General features: G+C 40.4%; 1 protein-coding gene across 4 annotated transcripts in view; it reads right to left on the minus strand.

Moving 5' to 3' along the window:
* Ube2f (ubiquitin conjugating enzyme E2 F (putative)) overlaps positions 1 to 19456 on the minus strand; it is a 52835-nt gene that overhangs the window by 20187 nt on the left and 13192 nt on the right. For all 4 annotated transcript variants that reach the window (XR_012908202.1, XR_012908201.1, XM_075952035.1 and 1 more), the window contains exons 3-4: positions 12929 to 12958; positions 9963 to 10028 (exon numbers count right to left, since the gene is read on the minus strand). Coding sequence is in view for 2 of the 4 variants with exons in the window: in XM_075952035.1 (XP_075808150.1) it covers positions 9963 to 10028; positions 12929 to 12958 (96 nt within the window). In the remaining 2 variants the exon portion in view is untranslated. The remainder of the gene's footprint in view (positions 1 to 9962; positions 10029 to 12928; positions 12959 to 19456) is intronic.

Raw genomic sequence — 19456 nt, forward strand, 5'->3', positions numbered from 1 at the left:
AAGGAATATTTTTGGGCCACTCAAGTAAAAAGCTCCTACAAGATTTGCCTTTGCTTTTGTTAATGTTTCAGTTAAGGTGCACGTTTTGTGTGGGTGTCCACAGAAGCCTACAGAGTCTAAGAGCCCCCTTCCCCATTCCGCAGAGCTTAAGTTACACGCAATAGGAACCTGAAGTAAGTGCTGTGATCACCTGGAAGAGCAGCAACAACTCTGCACACCCTTAACTGTTGATTTAGAACACCTTAGCCAGTTCAGTAATTTATCTGGGGGGTGTGTATATTGAGAGGGGCATTTCTCTGCTCGGCCATGGCTGTGCTGGAACTCACTTTGTAGACCACACTGACCTCAAACTCACAGCTTGGCTACACCTAGATCGGTTTCCATTTCTAAGAAGTTCTACTTCATGGATTCAGTCTTTCACAAAGATTAGATAGATGTCAGTCACTCGGTTCACAGAATATGTATTTTGTTTTCTTCCACTCCCAATTGGCTATTTCCTCTGTTTGATACATTAATCAGATGTCAGTTTGACCGAGTTGAGAACAGCCTAGGAGATAATAAGGCACAGCTTTAGAAGTGTCTGTGTGATGGAGGAAGGTCATTGGTTAAATAAAAAGAAACTGCTTGGCCCTCATTGGTTAGAAGATAGGTGGGAGGAGTAAACAGAACAGAACGCTGGGAGGAAGAGGAAGTGAGCTCAGACTCCACAGCTCTCCTCTCGGGAGCAGATGCCTCAGAGAGACGCCATGCTCCCAGCTCCCAGGCAGACACACGCGATGAAGCTCCGACCCAGGATGGACATAGGCTAGAATCTTCCCGGTAAGCGCACCTAGGGGCGCTACACAGATGATTAGAAATGGGCTAAATTAATATGTGAGAATTAGCCTAGAAGAGGCTAGATAGAAATGGGCCAAGCAGTGATTAAATGAATACAGTTTATGTGTTGTTATTTCGGGCATAAGCTAGCCAGGCAGCCGGGGTGCTGGGGACGCAGCCCTGCCGCCCGAATTACTACATCTGTGAGCCTTTCCAGAAACAAATCGTGAGGACTCAGACCTAAGGAGCCATTCAGTTTGGTTATGACTATGGAAGTTGGACCTGGCTGGAATAAAGGCCACATTATGTATGAAGCTCCAGGGATTGGTTCTTGCCCTGGCCTTTTCCAATACTGCTTTTCTTCTGTTTGGCATGATGTAAGATCTGCTATGCCCTCCCTACATAATGGACTGCCACCCCTAAATGTTGAGCAACTCAAATCATTCCTCTTTTTAAAATGTCTCTGTTAGGTCATTTACTTTTCGTAAATACACCTGGATTTGTGACATAGTAACAAGTCTTGGAGAAAGACACTTGCTTGCTAAGTTTAGCTACAAATAAGGACTTCTCATGTAGGTGGCATCTTTATATACAGTACATCCATGTGACCCAAAGGTTTGGCTGACCTTGTTCTCTTGTAATCTGACTTCAACCACCACGGTACAGAATATTTACATCAGGCTTCTTCACTCCAGACCAGAGCCACTCTAAGTTCTCCCACAGTAATCCAGTACAAGGCTGTGCTGAGACAACACCCCCTCCCCGACCATACGGTCTTCTCTCTAGCTGGCTTCCTATTTCATTGACTGCAATTACTCTGGTTTTGCTGTCTACCAGTCACACAAATGTTAGTGTTTCTAATGTGTTTCTTCTTTCATCATGTTCCTTCTGTCCCAGCAAAGCTTTTATTTAACAATTAGAATGTCTTAAGTAACTAAGATTTATCTCCATTTGATTTCCTCTTTAATGAACTCCTCCCAGGAAACGACCTGCTTCTTAGCACTTCCCTATTCAAAGCTGCCATCAGGCCTGACCCTTCACTTTACTACACTGGTTTGTAGCACACAGTGCAGCCAAGGAGTGGATTACACAGCAGAAGGTCCAAGCTCAGCTCTGCCCCAGGTTTTAGAATGATGACCGCAGCTGGTGAGCTCTTGTGACCCCCTTCCTGGCTCCATAGCCCACATGCCCAAGGCGAAGGAGGCCTCCTCTCCTATAGACGTGACAGGCTGAAGACTACATCTGTAGGGTACCATGGACCAGCATAGTGTGCCAACTCGTACTACTAGCCACAGTTGCTGAAGCTAACCACATTTTACTTCTGGGCAACTGGAACTGAATCCTGGTTCTCTACCCATTGTTATTAAGAGAACTTAACACTTCCTTCTACTGGAGCTTTGCAACCTGCTCCCTCCTGCCTTCAAGAAATCATACAGAAAATGAGTAACTCAGGGACACTAACACTTGAACAGAACCAACTCCACACTTGCCCTACCCTACAATGACTACTGGGTGCTCTCGAGGCTCAAGAGGTCACATAAGCTCCACTTTGCTCCTTGCATTTTACCACCTTTCCCTACTTTAATATATGCAAACACACACACACACACACACACGAATCGTAAAAACAGGTCCAGAGGGCTGAAAGAAGCAGCAGGAGCCCATTACGTCTCCCATCTGCATAGGGCTTCTTCAAGGCAGAGTGGCACTTTATTTATTTATTTATTATTTATTTTGAATTTTTTCGAGACAGGGTTTCTCTGTAGTTTTTGGTGCCTGTCCTGGAACTAGCTCTTGTAGACCAGGCTGGCCTCGAACTCACAGAGATCCGCCTGCCTCTGCCTCCCGAGTGCTGGGATTAAAGGTGTGCACCACCACCTCCCGGCCAGAGTGGCACTTTATATACCATATCCCAGTTCCTGCCTTGGGATCAGATACTATGCAGAGATGCTTAAAGTTTCATTTAGAAAATTCAGTATCGGGGGGCTGAAGAGATGCCTCAGCGGTTAAGAGCATTGCCTACTCTTCCAAAGGTTCTGAGTTCAATTCCCAACAACCACATGGTGGCTCAAAACCATCTGTAATGAGATCTGGTGCCCTCTTCTGGCTTGCAGACATACACACAGACAGAATATTGTATAAATAATAAATAAATATTAAAAAAAAGAAAATTCAGTTATCAAGCTGGATGACCTGTAATCCTACCACTAAAAAGGTATAGGCAGAATGAACAGAAGCTTGCTATTCTTGGCTTCATAGTAAGAGATAAGCCAAGATAACCTTAAATAAAAACAAAATAAAAAAAATATAAAATGCCAGGCAGTGTTGGTGCGTGCCTTTAATTCCAGCTCTCAGAAGGCAGAAGCAGGAGGATCTTGGTGCGTTCAAGGACAGGCTGATCTATAAAGTGAGCTTCAGCACAGCTAGGACCACACAGAGAAACTTTGTTTTGAAAAAAAAATCAAGAAACAAAAAGACAACTCCAACCTTAAGCTACTGTGAAAGAATACATTACTTCCCCTCGCAAGAAGCAGTGTGCCAATAAGCAACCACCAGGGACTGTCTCAAACCTAAAGTCTCGCCCTACGTTCTCTACTCAGCAAGAGTCACAGCTCCAAAGTAATGAAGCTCCCAGGAGCTTCAAAGTAGACACAGTGAAGGAAGACTTTCCCAGAGAGCAGGAGCCTACTTCCTTTGACTGTTAATGTACTTTGGCAGGCAATTCTGAACAGAATGAGATGAATCTGCAGCACCAAGATTTAGGTGAAGTACAAAGAATGTGGTAAGGTTTTTCATTATGATGCCAGCAAAAGCACGCTAAAATATGATTCATCTTCAAATTCTCCTTTCTGAGTACTTAATGTAAAACAAGACGCTCTGCAGGATGAGTGGCCGCTGTGACAGTAGTCAGCGCAAGCCGGGATTAGGACTCAGAAACTTCACCAAGTATTCCAGTACCTTGCTGGCAAAGCCTCTTCTAATCTGCTTTCACCACTGCCCAAAAATATACTAGATCTAGCAATCAATTCCAAGATCATGAAAATACTTTTATGACTTTTGGTTTTAACTTTGAACTTATCTTTTGTATTACTTTTCTATTGCTGTGTTAAACACTGTAGCCAAGGTAACTTACGGAGGAATCTATTTGACTCACCACTATCATAGCAGGGAACATGGCAGCAGGCATGCTTAAGACACCTTAAACCACAAGCAGAAAGCAAATTGAATGGCGAGAAGCTGTGAACCCTCAAAGTCCACCCCAAGTAAAATACTTCCTCCAGCAAGGCCACACCTCCTAAGCCTCCCCCCCCCCCAATGTCAAACAACTTGGGACCTAGAATTAAAACGACTGAACCTGCACAAGGCATTCTCTTTCAAATCACATTTCACTCCCGTGTTTCATAGGCTCATGGTCATATCATAAAGCAAAATGTGTTTAGTTCAACTTCAAGAGTCTCTTCTGAGACTCGGCAGTCTCTTCGTTGTAAGCCCCCTATAAAATCAAAAAACAAACTACATACTTCCAACATACAATGGCAGAGAGTATACATTTCCATTCCAAAAGGGAGGAATCCGGCTACAGCAAGCTAACACCAGACAAAGTAAGACTGAAACCCAGCAGGGCAAATCCCAAATCCTATAGCTCCACAGTTGATGTTAGAGGGTTCAGACGGGTTTGCCTTGTAGGCTTTGCTGCCTACCTCTTTCTGAGCTAGTTCCAATCTCTGTGTGCAGCAATCCTCGGTAGAAATCCCATAGCTCTGACATCTTCAACATCTCAGCTCAGGATTCATTTCCACAGCTTCTTGCAATGGCCTCTTAGGGGCTCCATGCAAGGCCTCCTTTGCCACACACCTGGCTTCAGCAGCTCTCTGAAACCACGGAAGAAGGTTCTACAACCCCTTTAAATAGACTTGCATCCTTCACGACTCTAAAGCCAGCACCCTATGGACGTCACTGCCAAGTTTGGCTACCAACTTGATTGTTCTTTTCTAGGAGCAGAAAATTGCTTAGGTTTTCCTTTCACAAGGAAGTTTGGTTGGGCCATGAAATGTGGTAGTTTGAATGAGATGTCCCTCATAGTCTCAGTCATTTTAATACTTGTTCCCAGTTGATGGCACTGTTTGGGCGGGGGATAGTAGGTATGGTCTAGCTAGAGGAAGTACATCATTGGGGTGGCTTTGAGCTTTCAAAGCCTTGCATCATTTCCCAGGTCATTCTTTCTCTGCTTCCTGCTTGATGTTTGAGATGTGAGCTATTCCTGCCACTGTGCCTGCCTGCTGCCTTGCTTCCCTGATGTGATGGTGATCTTATTTATCCTCTGGAACCAGAGCTCAAATAACCCCTTCCTGTAATGAATTCCACAGCAATAGAAAACAGACTGACACCTCTAAAGTACAAAGACAAAAAGATGTAACTATAACATGCCAGTCAACTTACTTACATGAACAAAGTAATTATAGCTATAAAGACAAATGAAAGAAACCTGGTATTGAATGAACTTCTGCTTCTGGCTTGAATTAATATTCATTCATAAGGTCAGGCAGTGATAGCACATGACTTTAATTCTAGCACTAGAGAGGCAGAGGCAGGTAGATCTTTGAGTTCAAGACCAGCTTGGTCTACAGAGTGAGTTCCAAATGGCTAAGCTACACAGAGAACCCCTATCCCGAACCCCCCAAATAAATAGTCATTCACAAATTTCAGCTCTACTGGGGAGAACACTAATAGTAATCTTCATTGCCAGAGATCACTATACATAAAATGTTTTCTAGCATAAAACACTGTAACATATTGCTTCTTCCAGCAAGACTTGGTGGTAAATGTCTACCTCATGCCAGACACTGCTTTAAGCACTGGGGACAGAAGGGATAATGTCTGCCCTTGGGAAGCTTACATTCCAGTGGAAAAGAGGACAAATAAGTGGACAGTGAAGGTGACCACAACAATAGGAAGAAGGAGGGGGGGTGCATTTTAGAGAGGATTCTGGGTGAGGGCAAGACATAAGAAAGAGATGAGGTAGAGAGCAGTGAGGGTTTAGAGCTAAACATGATTGCTGAAAAACATAAAGCAAGGGAAAAATCTATGCTACATAAAGATACACATGGAACTGAAAAACAGAATGCTGCTTTATTTTTTTAAATTCCCCCAAACTTACCATTTAAATGCCATACTATTTTGGACACTTAACATGCCTTGAATACATTAATTTTTATTGCATTTATTTACTTATTTACTTACTTATCTTAGTGTGTTGAGGGTTTAGTGTTAGTATGCCCAAATGCACATAGAGATGTGAATGTGGGGTGCTGGAGAGATGGCTCAGAGGTTAAGGACACTGACTGCTCTTCCAGAGGTCCTGAGTTCAATTCCAGCAACCACATAGTGGCTCACAACCATCTACAATGAGATATGGTGCCCTCTTCTGACATGGAAGCAGAACACTGTATTGTATAAGTAATAAATAAAATCTTTTTTTTTTTTTAAAAAAAAAAGAAAGAAATGTGAATGTGGAAGTCAGATCAACTTGTAGGAATTTCCCTCTACAATATGAACTCCAGGGACTGAACTCAGGTTGTCAGCAAGTGCCTTTACCCAATGAGCTATTTCACTGGCCCTCTCTGTATACCTTTTCAGGGACCACTAGAATGTCTAGGCAAGCACTCTTATTCCTGAGCCACAACTCAGCTCAGATGCTAATAAACAATGGTACTGAATGGCCTGAGAATTCTCAAAGAGAATGCAGCTGGGAACTGTGTGTTAGGGAAGGGGAAAAACCCATTGTGTGTCCATTAGGTGAGACAGTGGTCCACTGAGTTCCATCACAAGCAAGTATCACAGCAGTTGAGTTCTCGGAAGGGGTGAAGAAAAGAGCATGAGTGTTTCCTCAGTCAGAAGACACAGCTGGCAAACAGCTCACACCACGATTCTAGTACAGAGAAGGGAAATGCCATCTATTTTTAGGGTTATTTGGAAAGAGTCTCCAAGGGGGGGAAATCTGTTCTTAAAATCTACCCTTTTCTCACAGTTGTTAACCTCACAGTGAAATTACAAATCACTAGGAAGAACCAGGGATGAAGTATGAATGAGACTCTAAATCTCATGTATGAAACTGTGATACATCACGGTAAATCACATGTAAGGCTTTGCATGATCACCACATAGCCTAGACATTAGCAGGATAAACAACCATTCCAAACAACCTTTGCCTCAACAAAACGCTACAATTCAAACAGAAGACACATCTCTCATATGACTGGGAAATTCCACTCAGATAGAAATGAAGGGAACAATATATGCATTTAAAAAGTTTTCACACAAATAAAATTCAACTACGGTAAGAAAATCAGAAAAAAACAGTGATGGGGAGGGAGGGAGGCAGAGGGGACTCAGGATGCAGCAACGCTTCTCATCTTAGGGTTATGGAGGTGACAGAGTAAACTCAGGTCAGCACATTTTACTATCGTTTTATTCCTCAGTAAAACTCATTTTTAAAAAGTAAAAGCTAAGCAGCGTGTAGCGATGCACTTTCAATCCCAGTACACAGGAGGCAGAGGACAGCCAGAACTACATAGCAAGACCCTGACTCAAACAAACAAAACATAAAAGGTAAGACAAGAATGGTGGCTCATGTCTACAATCCTAACTCAAGAGGCTGAGGCAGCGAGTTCTGTATAGTAAGCCCCTGGCCAGTCCGGGCTACATGCAAATTCTGTCTTAAACAATCGCAAAAATAAGGGAAATAAATCCCAGTTATTTTTAAGTTTATGGCCCTGTTAGTCTAAAGTCTCCAACACCATGTTATGAGGGCTGAAGCAAATTCCATGGCCCAAATGTTGGGAGCTGGGCCAGTGTCTGGGTCCTTGATTTGCTCCACTTGACTTGTGCTCACTTACTAGTACTATTCTGTCTCACCATTAAATTACCTTTTTTTTTTTATTCTCTGGAAATGTATCTATTCCTAAGCATGAAGGGCCATTACAACATAAAATTACAGAAAGCGAGGACAGATGTTGGAAATAGTGTAGTCCTCCATCATCGAAGGCCTAATCTCATGCAGGATTCAGTTGTTACATCTTGTTGTAAGTCTGTGGCCTGCAAATTAGCCAGCTTTAGAGTCACGCCTTCATACGTAGGCACAGAGCTATAACTTCCCTGTTTGGCATTTCTACTTCTTTTCAGCATTAAGAGGAGCATGACTGTAATTCTGCTCCCCCATCACAATTCTAGGCACATTTTTAGAATGGGCAGATCTCGGCCATAGCCATATTCAATCAAGAGCAAAGCTCTCTGCTCTTGATTCTGGTTTTCACAATCAGAGCCTACATTCAGTTACCAGACAGAGAGCATGCTAAACAAACAGTTCAATGTATTCCCAGGCACCAAAATAAAAGTTTTATCACCTGCTGGAATGGTGAATACAGAACCTAAAATAGGATAAAGGCGTGGTCATATTATCTCAGTAATCACATTCAGAAGACTTAGTAGAAATAAACAAACAGGCAAACGAGGAGAAGAGGGGAGAAACACTCAGAAAACACAACCAAATGACACTAACCAGTCTGGAAAAAAACCAAACTTCTGTGAGTACTTAGTAAACAACATTTTTCATGGTGACTCTGGGATGAGAGAAGGCATTTGTGTATTCAGTGCCCCTTAACACGTAACACAGATGTTTCAGAATGGGCAGGGACTTCACCATCACACCCACTCAAAGATACCAGGCATGCAAAGCACCCCACATCTAAATATGGCGTAAGCAACTAATATCACACCCAAGTTACAAGTATGTCCCAGAGCATTTCGTAAAACCTTCACATAGGTTTAAAAGTAGGGTTTTTTGGTAGCCCAAATGGCCTTGAATTTGTGAACTTCCTGCCTCACATAGGTTTAAAAGTAGGGTTTTTTTGGTAGCCCAAATGGCCTTGAATTTGTGAACTTCCTGCCTCAGCCTCTTTAGTGCTAAGCGTGCACCACTGCAGCTAGATGTACATGGAATTACAAATTAGCAAAAACATTTTGAAACAGGATACTTATTATAAACATTCTCCTTGCAGAGACAAGCCCATGGTTTATTCATGGACTCATTATCACATATCAAAATTCTGTACCTCTATATTTTAATTAGTTCATGACTCATTATTCTTAGTCCTCACTCATTTCCCCACCTCTCCCAAATAAGACAACACCTCTATTTCCACAACAAAACTCCCCATCTGTTTTCTTCTTTTTCTGTGTGCCTCAGCTCAAGTAACAATATGAGCTTTAAGTTGGCAAACAAGGACTAATTGCCCCAGCTCTGGACACCTACTCGCCAGCAAACCCCAAAGGTCAGCTCACTCTAGCCTTAACAAGTGTCACACTATTTTGTCAGCATGACTTGAAGACAAATCACCCCACTGTCCTTCTCCCCTTTCTCTGCACCATAATTCTTTGCTGACAGCGTCATTGGTATAATGTCCTCCTCAAGTGCTGAGGGACACAGCTGACGCAGCTCCCACTCCAGTGGAACTTACGAATACCTATGGTTTGCTTTCCTTGGACAAACCCTGAGAATTGATTCCCTGACTCTTCTTACCCCACCTATTGGGAAATAGTACAAACTGGCTGCATGGTTGGCTCCTGGAGGCCAACATCGGTTGGTGATCAGCCACTCCTATTCCAGTATCTTCACTAAACAAGTCTGACCAAGGGGATATGCTGCTGCCTGGAGACTAGGCACTGACTCCGTCCTAAGGAGGACTGATGGTAATCTGTCTGCTAGAACCTGGGCCCAAGTGGTGTGCATCCATTTAATCCTGATATTGTCCTGTTTGACCCCCACTCTATAGATGGGGGCTGCAGATGAACAGCTAAGCAATTTCATCCAGGCCAGGCTCTTCTGGAGCATTATCAGAGCCCACTCATGACTTCAAAGCCCACACTCAACAGTAGCTGCAAGTAGCATTAGCTGTCTGGTTTTTATGAAGTCATCAGGACACTGCCTCACATTCACTTGCCATCTGGCTGCAAGACATAGGCCTTATCATAAAGAATGGGAGATCTAACTAAGTTTTTAGATGCTACAGAAAAACAGACTTGGACAGACCTTTACACTTGCTGTTTGAAAATTACATTAACACTGAGTATGCAGGAGAATTTATTACCTGGGCTTACAGTCAGCTGAAAGCAATGAAGCTTGTTTGGATCAGGAAAGTGTACTTTACATGTACCTGCAAAAGAAACAGCCATTAGGAAGATCTGGCATGAGCAGCTATCCACATGCTGAGCTTGGACACAGATGTCAGCATGTTGACTTACAAATGGGTCCTTACACTCAACTGTTTTGTTGTTGTTCCTCCCATTCTCATCTTACTAAATTCTAAACCAAGGTATTTATTTCAACTTTGAAATGGCTCCAAAGCCACAGAGAAACTTTGTCTCGAAAAACAAAACCAAAACAAAACAAACAAAAAAAACAACAAAATTCTATTGTGTATATGTGCATTTTCATTACTGAAGAGAGTCCTTTGAGTATACCTAAGACTGGTATAACTGGGTTATATGTAAGTTCTATTTTCTTTTTTTGGGGGGGAGGGAGAATTCCATATTGACTTCTGTGATCACGCAAGGTTATTCCCATCAAGAATAAATAAGGATCATCTTTTCCTACATCCTCTGTAGGATGTCTTGTCATTTGTTTTCTTGACAACAGCCACTACAACTGGGTTGAGATTATAGCACTAAACTAATTTAATCTGTGTTTCTCTGATGGCCAAGGATGATAAACACTTTTTCAAGAACTTACTGGTTATTTCTATTTCTTCTTTTGAGAACTGTCTAAAATTTGCTAATTCGTTTATTGATTGATCTAGGTTTTTGTTTAATTTTTACAGTTCTTTTCATAGCCTGGATATTAATCCCCTGTCCGATGCATAGATGGTAGATTTTTTAAACCATCTAAAATTATTAGTGTGTGTATTCATGATGCATGTGGGTGCACATTCATGGCACATATTGTGAAGGTCAGCTGACAACTTACTTTATGGAGTGAGTTGGTTCTCTCCCTCTACCTTTACTTGAGCTCCAGGGATCTAACTCAAGCCTCCAGACTTGCATGACAAGTGCCTTTACCTTCTGAGCCATTTCATGGGCCCATGACAAAGAATTCTTTATATTCTGTAGACTGTCTCTTCTCAATGTGATTGTTTCCTTTGCTATGGAGAAACTTCCTAATTTGATACAACCCCATGTTAACTGTTAGGATTATTTCCTGTGTTACTGGACTTCTTTCCAGAGAATCCTGTCTATGCTACCTTGAAGTGTTTTGTCTTTTTAAAATAGAAACAATCTTTAAGATACAAGTGAGAAGAAATGAAGGCTTAGTAAATACTTCAATCATTATTTGAGATTGGTGTTCTCCATTTGTTTTTAATACCTGGCACCCTTTTTCTTTTAAGAAGAGTTTAAATGTTGAATCTCTGAAATGGATTAGCCTTCCAAAAATACAAAATAACACAAAACATACAAAATAATACAAAAAATACATAGTAAAAGAAGTTTTAAAAATTAATGAAACCACCAAAATCCAATAACAAAGCTTAAAGTTCAAGAAAAGTCAAGTTAAAAAAATATATAAAAAGCTTTTCAGGAGGGAAGGGTGAGGCAGGGAGGGGAGCAGAGCAAAATAATGTAGAGCTCAATAAATATCAATAAAAAGAAAAAATATATATAGAAAAAAAGGCTTCATATATATATATAGATAGATAGATTTTTATATATACATGTGTGTGTTTACATATGGAGAGAGAGTGTGCAAAGCTTAAAACGCTAGAATTAGCTTTTGTTATGTGTGAGAGGACCTAAGGAGGTGTGTATTTCCAGAGAAGCCTCTATGCGCTTGTTCATACAGAGCTCTGAGTTCATTCTGCAGTTATTAATTACACTGCCACATAGAAAGCTATTCTTATGGCTCTGTAAATATTTTAGAAAAGGTTTTAAACAGACAGCGAGGAATTAGTTTGTGGTGGCCTGTTTCTTCTTCAGGATGATGAGTGGAAGATTTGTGTTGTGGAAAGCATGGGGAATGAAAGCAGTACGTCAAATAATGTGTGCTATCTGATGTTTAAGCCACAGAATGGGAAACAGACCACATCTTTTCCAAATCCTGCAAGGCTCACATCAAACACAAGCTAGTTCTAAGTGGAAACTCTGTGCTCTCTAATGAAGACACACTGTGAGTCACAGACAGTGGAAAGACGGACTGGACTAGAGTACAAAAACAAAATCACCATGTGGTACCTTTTCATAGGAATGTCCCAACCACAGGCAGGGAGGCAGGCACACAAGCTTATCACCTGGCTGCAGGGCTCCGCCCTCCTGCCTGTCTATCACGCCCATGCACATTTACTTTCCTAGGCATTTTTCTTACAGAGAGACAGGGTTTCTTTTTCTGTGTAGCACTGGCTGTCCTGAAACTCACTTGTAGTTCAGGTTGGCCCCAAACTCAAGAGATTCTGCTTCTGCCCCCCGAATGTGGGAATTAAAGGTGCATTAGTTAAAGCATATCCTTTTACTTTTCCCTTAGTGGTCAGAAATACTCCCTCCACCCCCACCCCCATGTCTGGGACTGAAACCAAAGCATTACAAATGCTAGGCAAGTATTCTGCTACTGAGCCATTCCCCAGCTTCAAAATCAACCTTTCAATACAATTCCCCGACAACACCTTCAGTTCTGAATGGAAGTAACTCTAAGGTCAACCCACAAAATTCCAAAATGTTTTAGACAGTATTCTACATGTGCTATTCAGAAGGACTAAAAAACTTCTTGTATTTTGAGACAGGGTCCCTCTGCATAGCCACAGCTATCCTGAAACTCACTTTGTTGACCTGTCTGGCCTTGAAATCACACATCTGCCTGCCTGTCTCCCAAGTGCTATGATTAAAGGCACGTGACACTACACCCAGCTAGAACCTCATTTTATCAGATATTGCAAAAAAAATTCTTCTTGCCCAAAATTATAATTCATTTCCAACATACACAATATAGGCTTTCTGCTATTCAAAGTGGTTAAAACAAATTTTCTCATGTCATCACTATATAGTACCAATTTGACCAGCATGCTATACTTACAGGGTAAATTAGCTTCAAGTTCTGCAACCTCTGTAGAAATAAAGAGACTGTGGTTAATAGTCTTCATATTATTCATTTTAAATTAGCAATTTTTTTCTAGGATTACAGAAGTAAGATAGATTAACTGAAACCTGGTCTAAAATTAATATTTTAAGCCTTTAGTTTTCATATATACAAGATAACATGCAGAACAGCAATAAATTAATCAAAAAAAAGACAATTCACTTTAATAAGAATAAAAATCATGTCACATCTACAAAGTAACTGCCTACAGGTAAGCAGTAACTACAGTGCTTTTAAAAAATTACTCCTCCCAAGTAACAGATCTGTTTTCAAACTGTGACTATTTCTCTTTTCAAATGTACCTTCCAGATACCCGATGATGGAAGTTACAGAATAATCCCACACTAGTACAGATTTACATATAATAAAGGGTTATTTATTTAGGGGAGACTCACAGATACCTGTCCTAGATCACAGTCCTCGGCATAAATGGGGAAAAGGAACCGAGTCTAGTAGTCACAAGGAATGAGCACATGCTTTACAGCTGCATTTATAGTATAAGAGACCACACCCAAGTGGGCTGGCATCTTAAAGGTTATTGGCCAAAGGAGTTCCCAATGCACCTCCCCGTTTTGTTTAAATAAGAGAGTTACAAACGCAATATAAAACTATGTACACTAGGAACAGATTTCAAGTATAAAGTTAGAATTACAACCAGAATAAACAATATTAAGCAAGGAACATATCCTATTTTTTTTAACAAACATTCTGTTCTAAGTAATCTAAATCTTGTATTGGAAATGACTTGGCTAAATCATAAGAGGATAATAACTACAACTATCTAATCTTCAACCCCATCAAAGGCCTGAGAAGGAACATTACTTGAGTAGGCAGAAAGTGCAATTGAGCAGCTTCCAAAATGTGTAGTAAATGACTGCACAATCACCCAAAGTCTCATTTGCAATGTTTGGATAAGGCCTTGAGTAATTAACAGACCATTTTTAGAGGCAGAAAAATATTCAGAACTGTCTTACCCTCTCTTGGCTAGGTTTGGCAGTCTTTTCCCTTGTATCCTGCTGGGTCCAGTCTGGACATTGTGTACTTTGTCAGTGGTCAAGGCATGGGCAGTTCCTTGCCCAAAGGCTAGTTGTGCCAAAAAGAAAACAAACTCCAAGTGGAATGTCTTTGGTGCTCAGTTCTCTCTAGGGAATAGACTGGTGCTGCCAGGAGTAATTGTGTCTCACATCAACAGAATCCTAAGTTATTTAAATGCATGTTCCACAGATCTTTGAAGTGGTTGAATACAATCTCTATGTATCTAAAGGACCAAACTAGTCTGACTAAAGGTATAACAAACATGAATGACTATTGACCTATAATACTTAATACCTATATAACTTAAAGATTAAGACTTCATATCAGAATATTAAACAATCTTTAAACAATTATGCAGTAAATGAGGACAATGACCTCAAAATGTAAACAATGTATAAATATTTTGATCAGAGGTAGAAATATATATAGCAATATGATAAATACAACCTAAAAATTCTATCAATATAAAAAATGTCTTAAACAGAGGTAGAAACATGCATGCATAAAATCTTAACAAAATAACTATGCATATCTGTACAAACATTGTAAACAGAAATAGGAGCATATTCAATATAACAAGTATAATTTGAACTTGTACCATCCCATTCAGTTTTATTTCTTTTTTAAGATCTCTGGGCCTACAAAATTTCCACCCCAGTCCCCAACCCTATACAATAATAAACCCCTAAATGGTGTCCTTAACCATGAGGACAAATTTTATTGGGACAGAGTACATTATCTTCTAGAATTGCTTCTTGATGTTATGGGGATGTTTTTTTTCTATGGGATCCTGTATAAGTAAATGATGGTTAAGTTTTTTTTAAAAAAATATTTATTTATTTATGCAATATTCTTTCTGTGTGTATGCCTGAAGGCCAGAAGAGGGCACCAGACCCCATTACAGATGGTTATGAGCCACCATGTGGTTGCTGGGAATTGAACTCAGGACCTTTGGAAGAGCAGGCAATGCTCTTAACCACTGAGCCATCTCTCCAGCCCCTGATGGTTAAGTTTTAACTTTGCTGTTTTGTATAACTGCAAATGGTCTCTGAGTAGTCAATAGTGTTATTTGTTTTGAAGTTCTTATTTGGATTTCTGGCCAGAACATTGTAAAAAAGTTCACCATTTCCACAGCTGGTACCCAAAGACCAGTCTCATGGTAGCACTATCAGCATCATGATGTCATATCAACCAGTTGGGGTCATTGTTGTGGGGCCCCATCTTCTTCCTGGAAGCTTCAAAGATTACTGCAGGAAAATCTACTGTTCATTGCTAAAAACTTAAGCATTATTCATATAGACATATATTCAACAAAAGATACAAAATAGACAAAAAGGGCATGGAGAAAAATATTTCCTTTAAATCTATTTTCTTTCTGTCCCATACCAGATGGCTCCTGACTTGAAACGGAAATTCTGAATTTTTTTTTAACATGCTTAGAGAAGAATAGAGCCATCATCCAACTCTAAAGCAAGCTCTTTAGATGTATCTAAAGCATCTGTAGAGATGTATACATGTCCAGATAATCAAATTTTACCATGCAGATAATACAGCATAGTAAGTCAGATTTCTCTTTGCTTATTGATTCTTTCTGGATAGCTATCTTTTTGTCTTTAGGCACCTAGATGTCCAAGGTCTCTCAACTCTTTGAAGAAATTTTCCAGCAAACACAAGAACAGAACCCTGCCCTAATCCTTATGAAGTTTTCTTACCACCTGTATGATTGTCACCTCGGGTTCTGGGTGGCTGGGACAAACAAGCTGCTCTTTGCAACAATTTGGCACAAATGTGGTGGACATGTAAAACCTGAGAGGGCTTAAAAGGAATTCTAGACACAAAAATCAAAGTTTGACTACATTTCTTTCCCAGAGCTTGCTGCAGCTCCGTTAAGAGAGGTTTTCGTGATTTAGCCATAACACCAACAAAAAAATAGCCGTGTAGTTTTAAAACGTGACTTCCTGGTCCATGTTGCCAGCACAAACTCTAGCTATGGAGCCTTTGAAAAGCATTTGTGGGCTCGGGTGTTCGTGTACCCACTCGGGGTCAGGAGAAAATTGGCTGAGACCATGCCTGTGGCTTGGTGCTCTCTGCCTGGGTAGGTGGCAGGACCAGGTCTACTAGGCTTGCACTGGCAGGGGAGCACAGTGGATTCCCGCTTCCATACACAGAGATGTTTCCAGGCTGCACAGTGATCTGCATAGCAGATTTCGCTGTTACTCAGATAAAAGTATGCTGCATGCTCCCTCTCAGAGTGCTGAGTGTGGCTCCTACCTGGCCGTAATGGTAGGTACCCCCACCATTTTAAAACTGGCGAGAGGCGGAGCCAGCAACCAGAGCTGCTGCAACCAAGCTGCTTATCATTTTAAAAGCTCTTCAAGACAGTAGAGAATTACAGAAAATGCAATAAGGACAGATTCAGACATAATAGAACTCTACATGGGTCAGTGCTGGATAAATGTACATAGGCTTGGGAACAAGAAGAAAAAGAGTACAGACAGTTGGAAAAGTAAATCATTAAAAAAAGTCTTTATTGTCCGCTATGTTCAGCGAGTCCAGTTTTATCCCAGGCTTTTTCAGACCCAGGCCAACTGGCCTTGGTGAGTTCCCAATAGAACATCCCCATTGTCTCAGTGTGTGGGTGCACCCCTCGCAGTCCCGAGTTCCTTGCTCGTGGTCTCTCTCCTTCTGCTCCTGATTTGGACCTTGAGATTTCTGTCCGGTGCTCCAATGTGGGTCTCTGTCTCCTTTCATCGCCTGATGAAGGTTAATATTCAGGAGGATGCCTATATGTTTTTCTTTGGGTTCTCCTTCTTATTTAGCTTCTCTAGGATCACTAATTATAGGCTCAATGTCCTTTATTTATGGCTAGAAACCAAATATGAGTGAGTACATCCCATGTTCCTCTTTTTGGGTCTGGCTTACCTCAGAGTACAGTCAGATTATAAGGAGTAAAGAAAAATAAGCCACATAAAGATGGACTATACACAGAGAGTCTGGATTGTGTATATTATAGTGTTTTCCTTGAATTTTTTGACTGTGAAGCAGCTAAGTACAGAGAGACATTTCATTGTATGGGCTGCTAAGCTAAAGCAGCATATACATTATAAAGGGATCATGACTTCCAAATTTGGGTCTCAGGATATGTTGCTTTGGAAAAGACATTCTTCTCTTGTTTCCATAGAAGATGAGAACCTGTGGACTGCCTCCAGATCAATATGGTTTCAATGAATAAGACTCTCTGAAAGGTTGCTGTGAACACTCCCACAAAGAAAATATGTTGCCCAACTGCTGACTGAGATGAACCTAGCATACAGGATACACCATGAAAGACCTGATTAACAGCATCCCCAAACAACAGGAAATAGTATGGACGGAACTATGCCCATATTCCCAAATATTGTTTATAATTGTTTACATTTAACAGGGGATAAGCTATCGAGATTTGAATTGGTATGAATCTTGTTTTATTGAGACAAATTTAAGGTCAATCTTGTGATATATATATATATATATATATATATGCTCTTGATTAAGGTATTGTGACTATAGTTCATTTAAAAATGTAATGTATAATTAAGAAATATAAGTTAGTAGATAAACATCTATAATAGTCAAGCTTGTAGTCATGTTAGTTAGATTTTTCTAGATATGTAATTCAATTAGATAAATATTCTTCAAATCTTTTAGATCCCTTCAAATATGGCTTCTAAATGTTTTCATAACTTAGGACTTTTCATGACAATGAGACATGTCTGTTCCTGGCAGCACCAATTACTTCGAGAGGAGGATGGGCATAGGAGAGGCTCCTTAGCCATTTGGGCAAGAAACTGCTCTTCCCTGGACTGCTTCACTGGACATGTAGAACTTGCAAAGAATGACTGCTGAACTTGCCTAAAGGTGAGATGGTCCTTTGGGGTTCCTGTTTCATGATAGAGTCTGCAAGACATTCTGCAGGACACAAAAGAAAGTGACCGAATTGTCTTTGAAATTTCCTGCTTCATGAAAAGTCTGCTGGATAAGATGGGCCTGTAGGCTGAAGATAGATGCCCCAACGGTGCTGAAGATAGATGCCCCATAGTACAGAAGAACTTTGGGTGACTGTCCAGGTGGCGAGATGTCTCTATCATTTCTAGAGTTTTGGAAGTTGCTTACAATGCACTTAGTGTTTACTTAGGTAATATTTCTTTCTTCAGTCTTTAATGGAGTTAAAGAATATTTATAGTTTTCCTTAGTTATGATAAAAGATAAAGTAAATAAAAATATTGTAACTGTAATTCTTGCTTGATACCTGTTTTGTTATATGTAATTTTGCTATATTAAAGTTAAAACCTTTTTTGTTTAAACAGTAAAGAAGAGGTGATGTGGGAGTCCCCTCTGTGTGCTGTGAGTACCGTTAATGAATAAAGAAACTGCCTTGACCTGTTGATAGGGCAGAACTTAGGGTAGGTGGGGAAGACTGGACTGAATGCTGGGAGAAAGAAAGGCAGGGTTAGGGAGAGATAGATGTGCTGAAACTTTCCTGGTAGGCCAGGACCTCATGGTTACACACAGATTAATGGAGATGGGTTAAATTAATATGTAAGAGTTAGCCAATAAGAAATTAGAGCTAATGGACCAAACAGTGATATAATTAATATAGTTTCTGTATTTCAGGGCTGAGTAGATGGGAGGCCAGGAACCAACAAGTGACCCTTTTACCCTCTGTCAAGAGGTTTTTCTTTCTCAAACCAAATCTTTAATGATTTTGATGGTATCTATAGCCTTTCTTCTCCTGTGGAAACAAGAGTGAAACTTGTTCCCCAATGAAGCACATCTCCTGTTTTCCATTGTGAGGTCAACACATTCTTGAAATACACCAGCTGATTTAATTCAGACATTTTTTTTTCTATTATTGAATCTCTCTGCTGCCACAGTTCCTTTTTCATTAGCAATAAGAAAACTCAAGGTTAATAAGGGATTATGCAATCTACTTCTGAGATTTTTTCCATCCCTTGCTGTTTGTTTAGCATATCTTTTATAGTTCAATTTGATCTTTCTATAACTGCCTAACCTGTAGCATTTTTAGTATACTTGTAATATGCTTTATATTATAATAGCAAAAAAAACCTATTTCATTTTCTTAGATACATATGACGAACCATTGTCTGTCTTTATTTGTGTAGGTATACCCAATGATGGCCATAACTTCTAATAAATGCGTGATTACCCAAATCAGCCTTTTCTGAGCTCAAAGCAATTGCCCATTGAAAACCTGAATAAGTGTCAATGGTGTGATGTACATATTTTAATTTTCCAAATTCTGTAAAGCAGAACACATTCATCTGCCAGATCTCATTCCTTTGAGTACCCTTTGGGTTACTCCCTGCAGGTAATGGTGTTAGGTTATAGAAAAAACAAGTAGGACATCTCTTTAACTTAGCTTCTTGCCAT

The sequence above is a fragment of the Microtus pennsylvanicus genome, chromosome 17 (assembly GCF_037038515.1).
Source record: "Microtus pennsylvanicus isolate mMicPen1 chromosome 17, mMicPen1.hap1, whole genome shotgun sequence".
Classification (NCBI taxonomy): Eukaryota; Metazoa; Chordata; class Mammalia; order Rodentia; family Cricetidae; genus Microtus; species Microtus pennsylvanicus.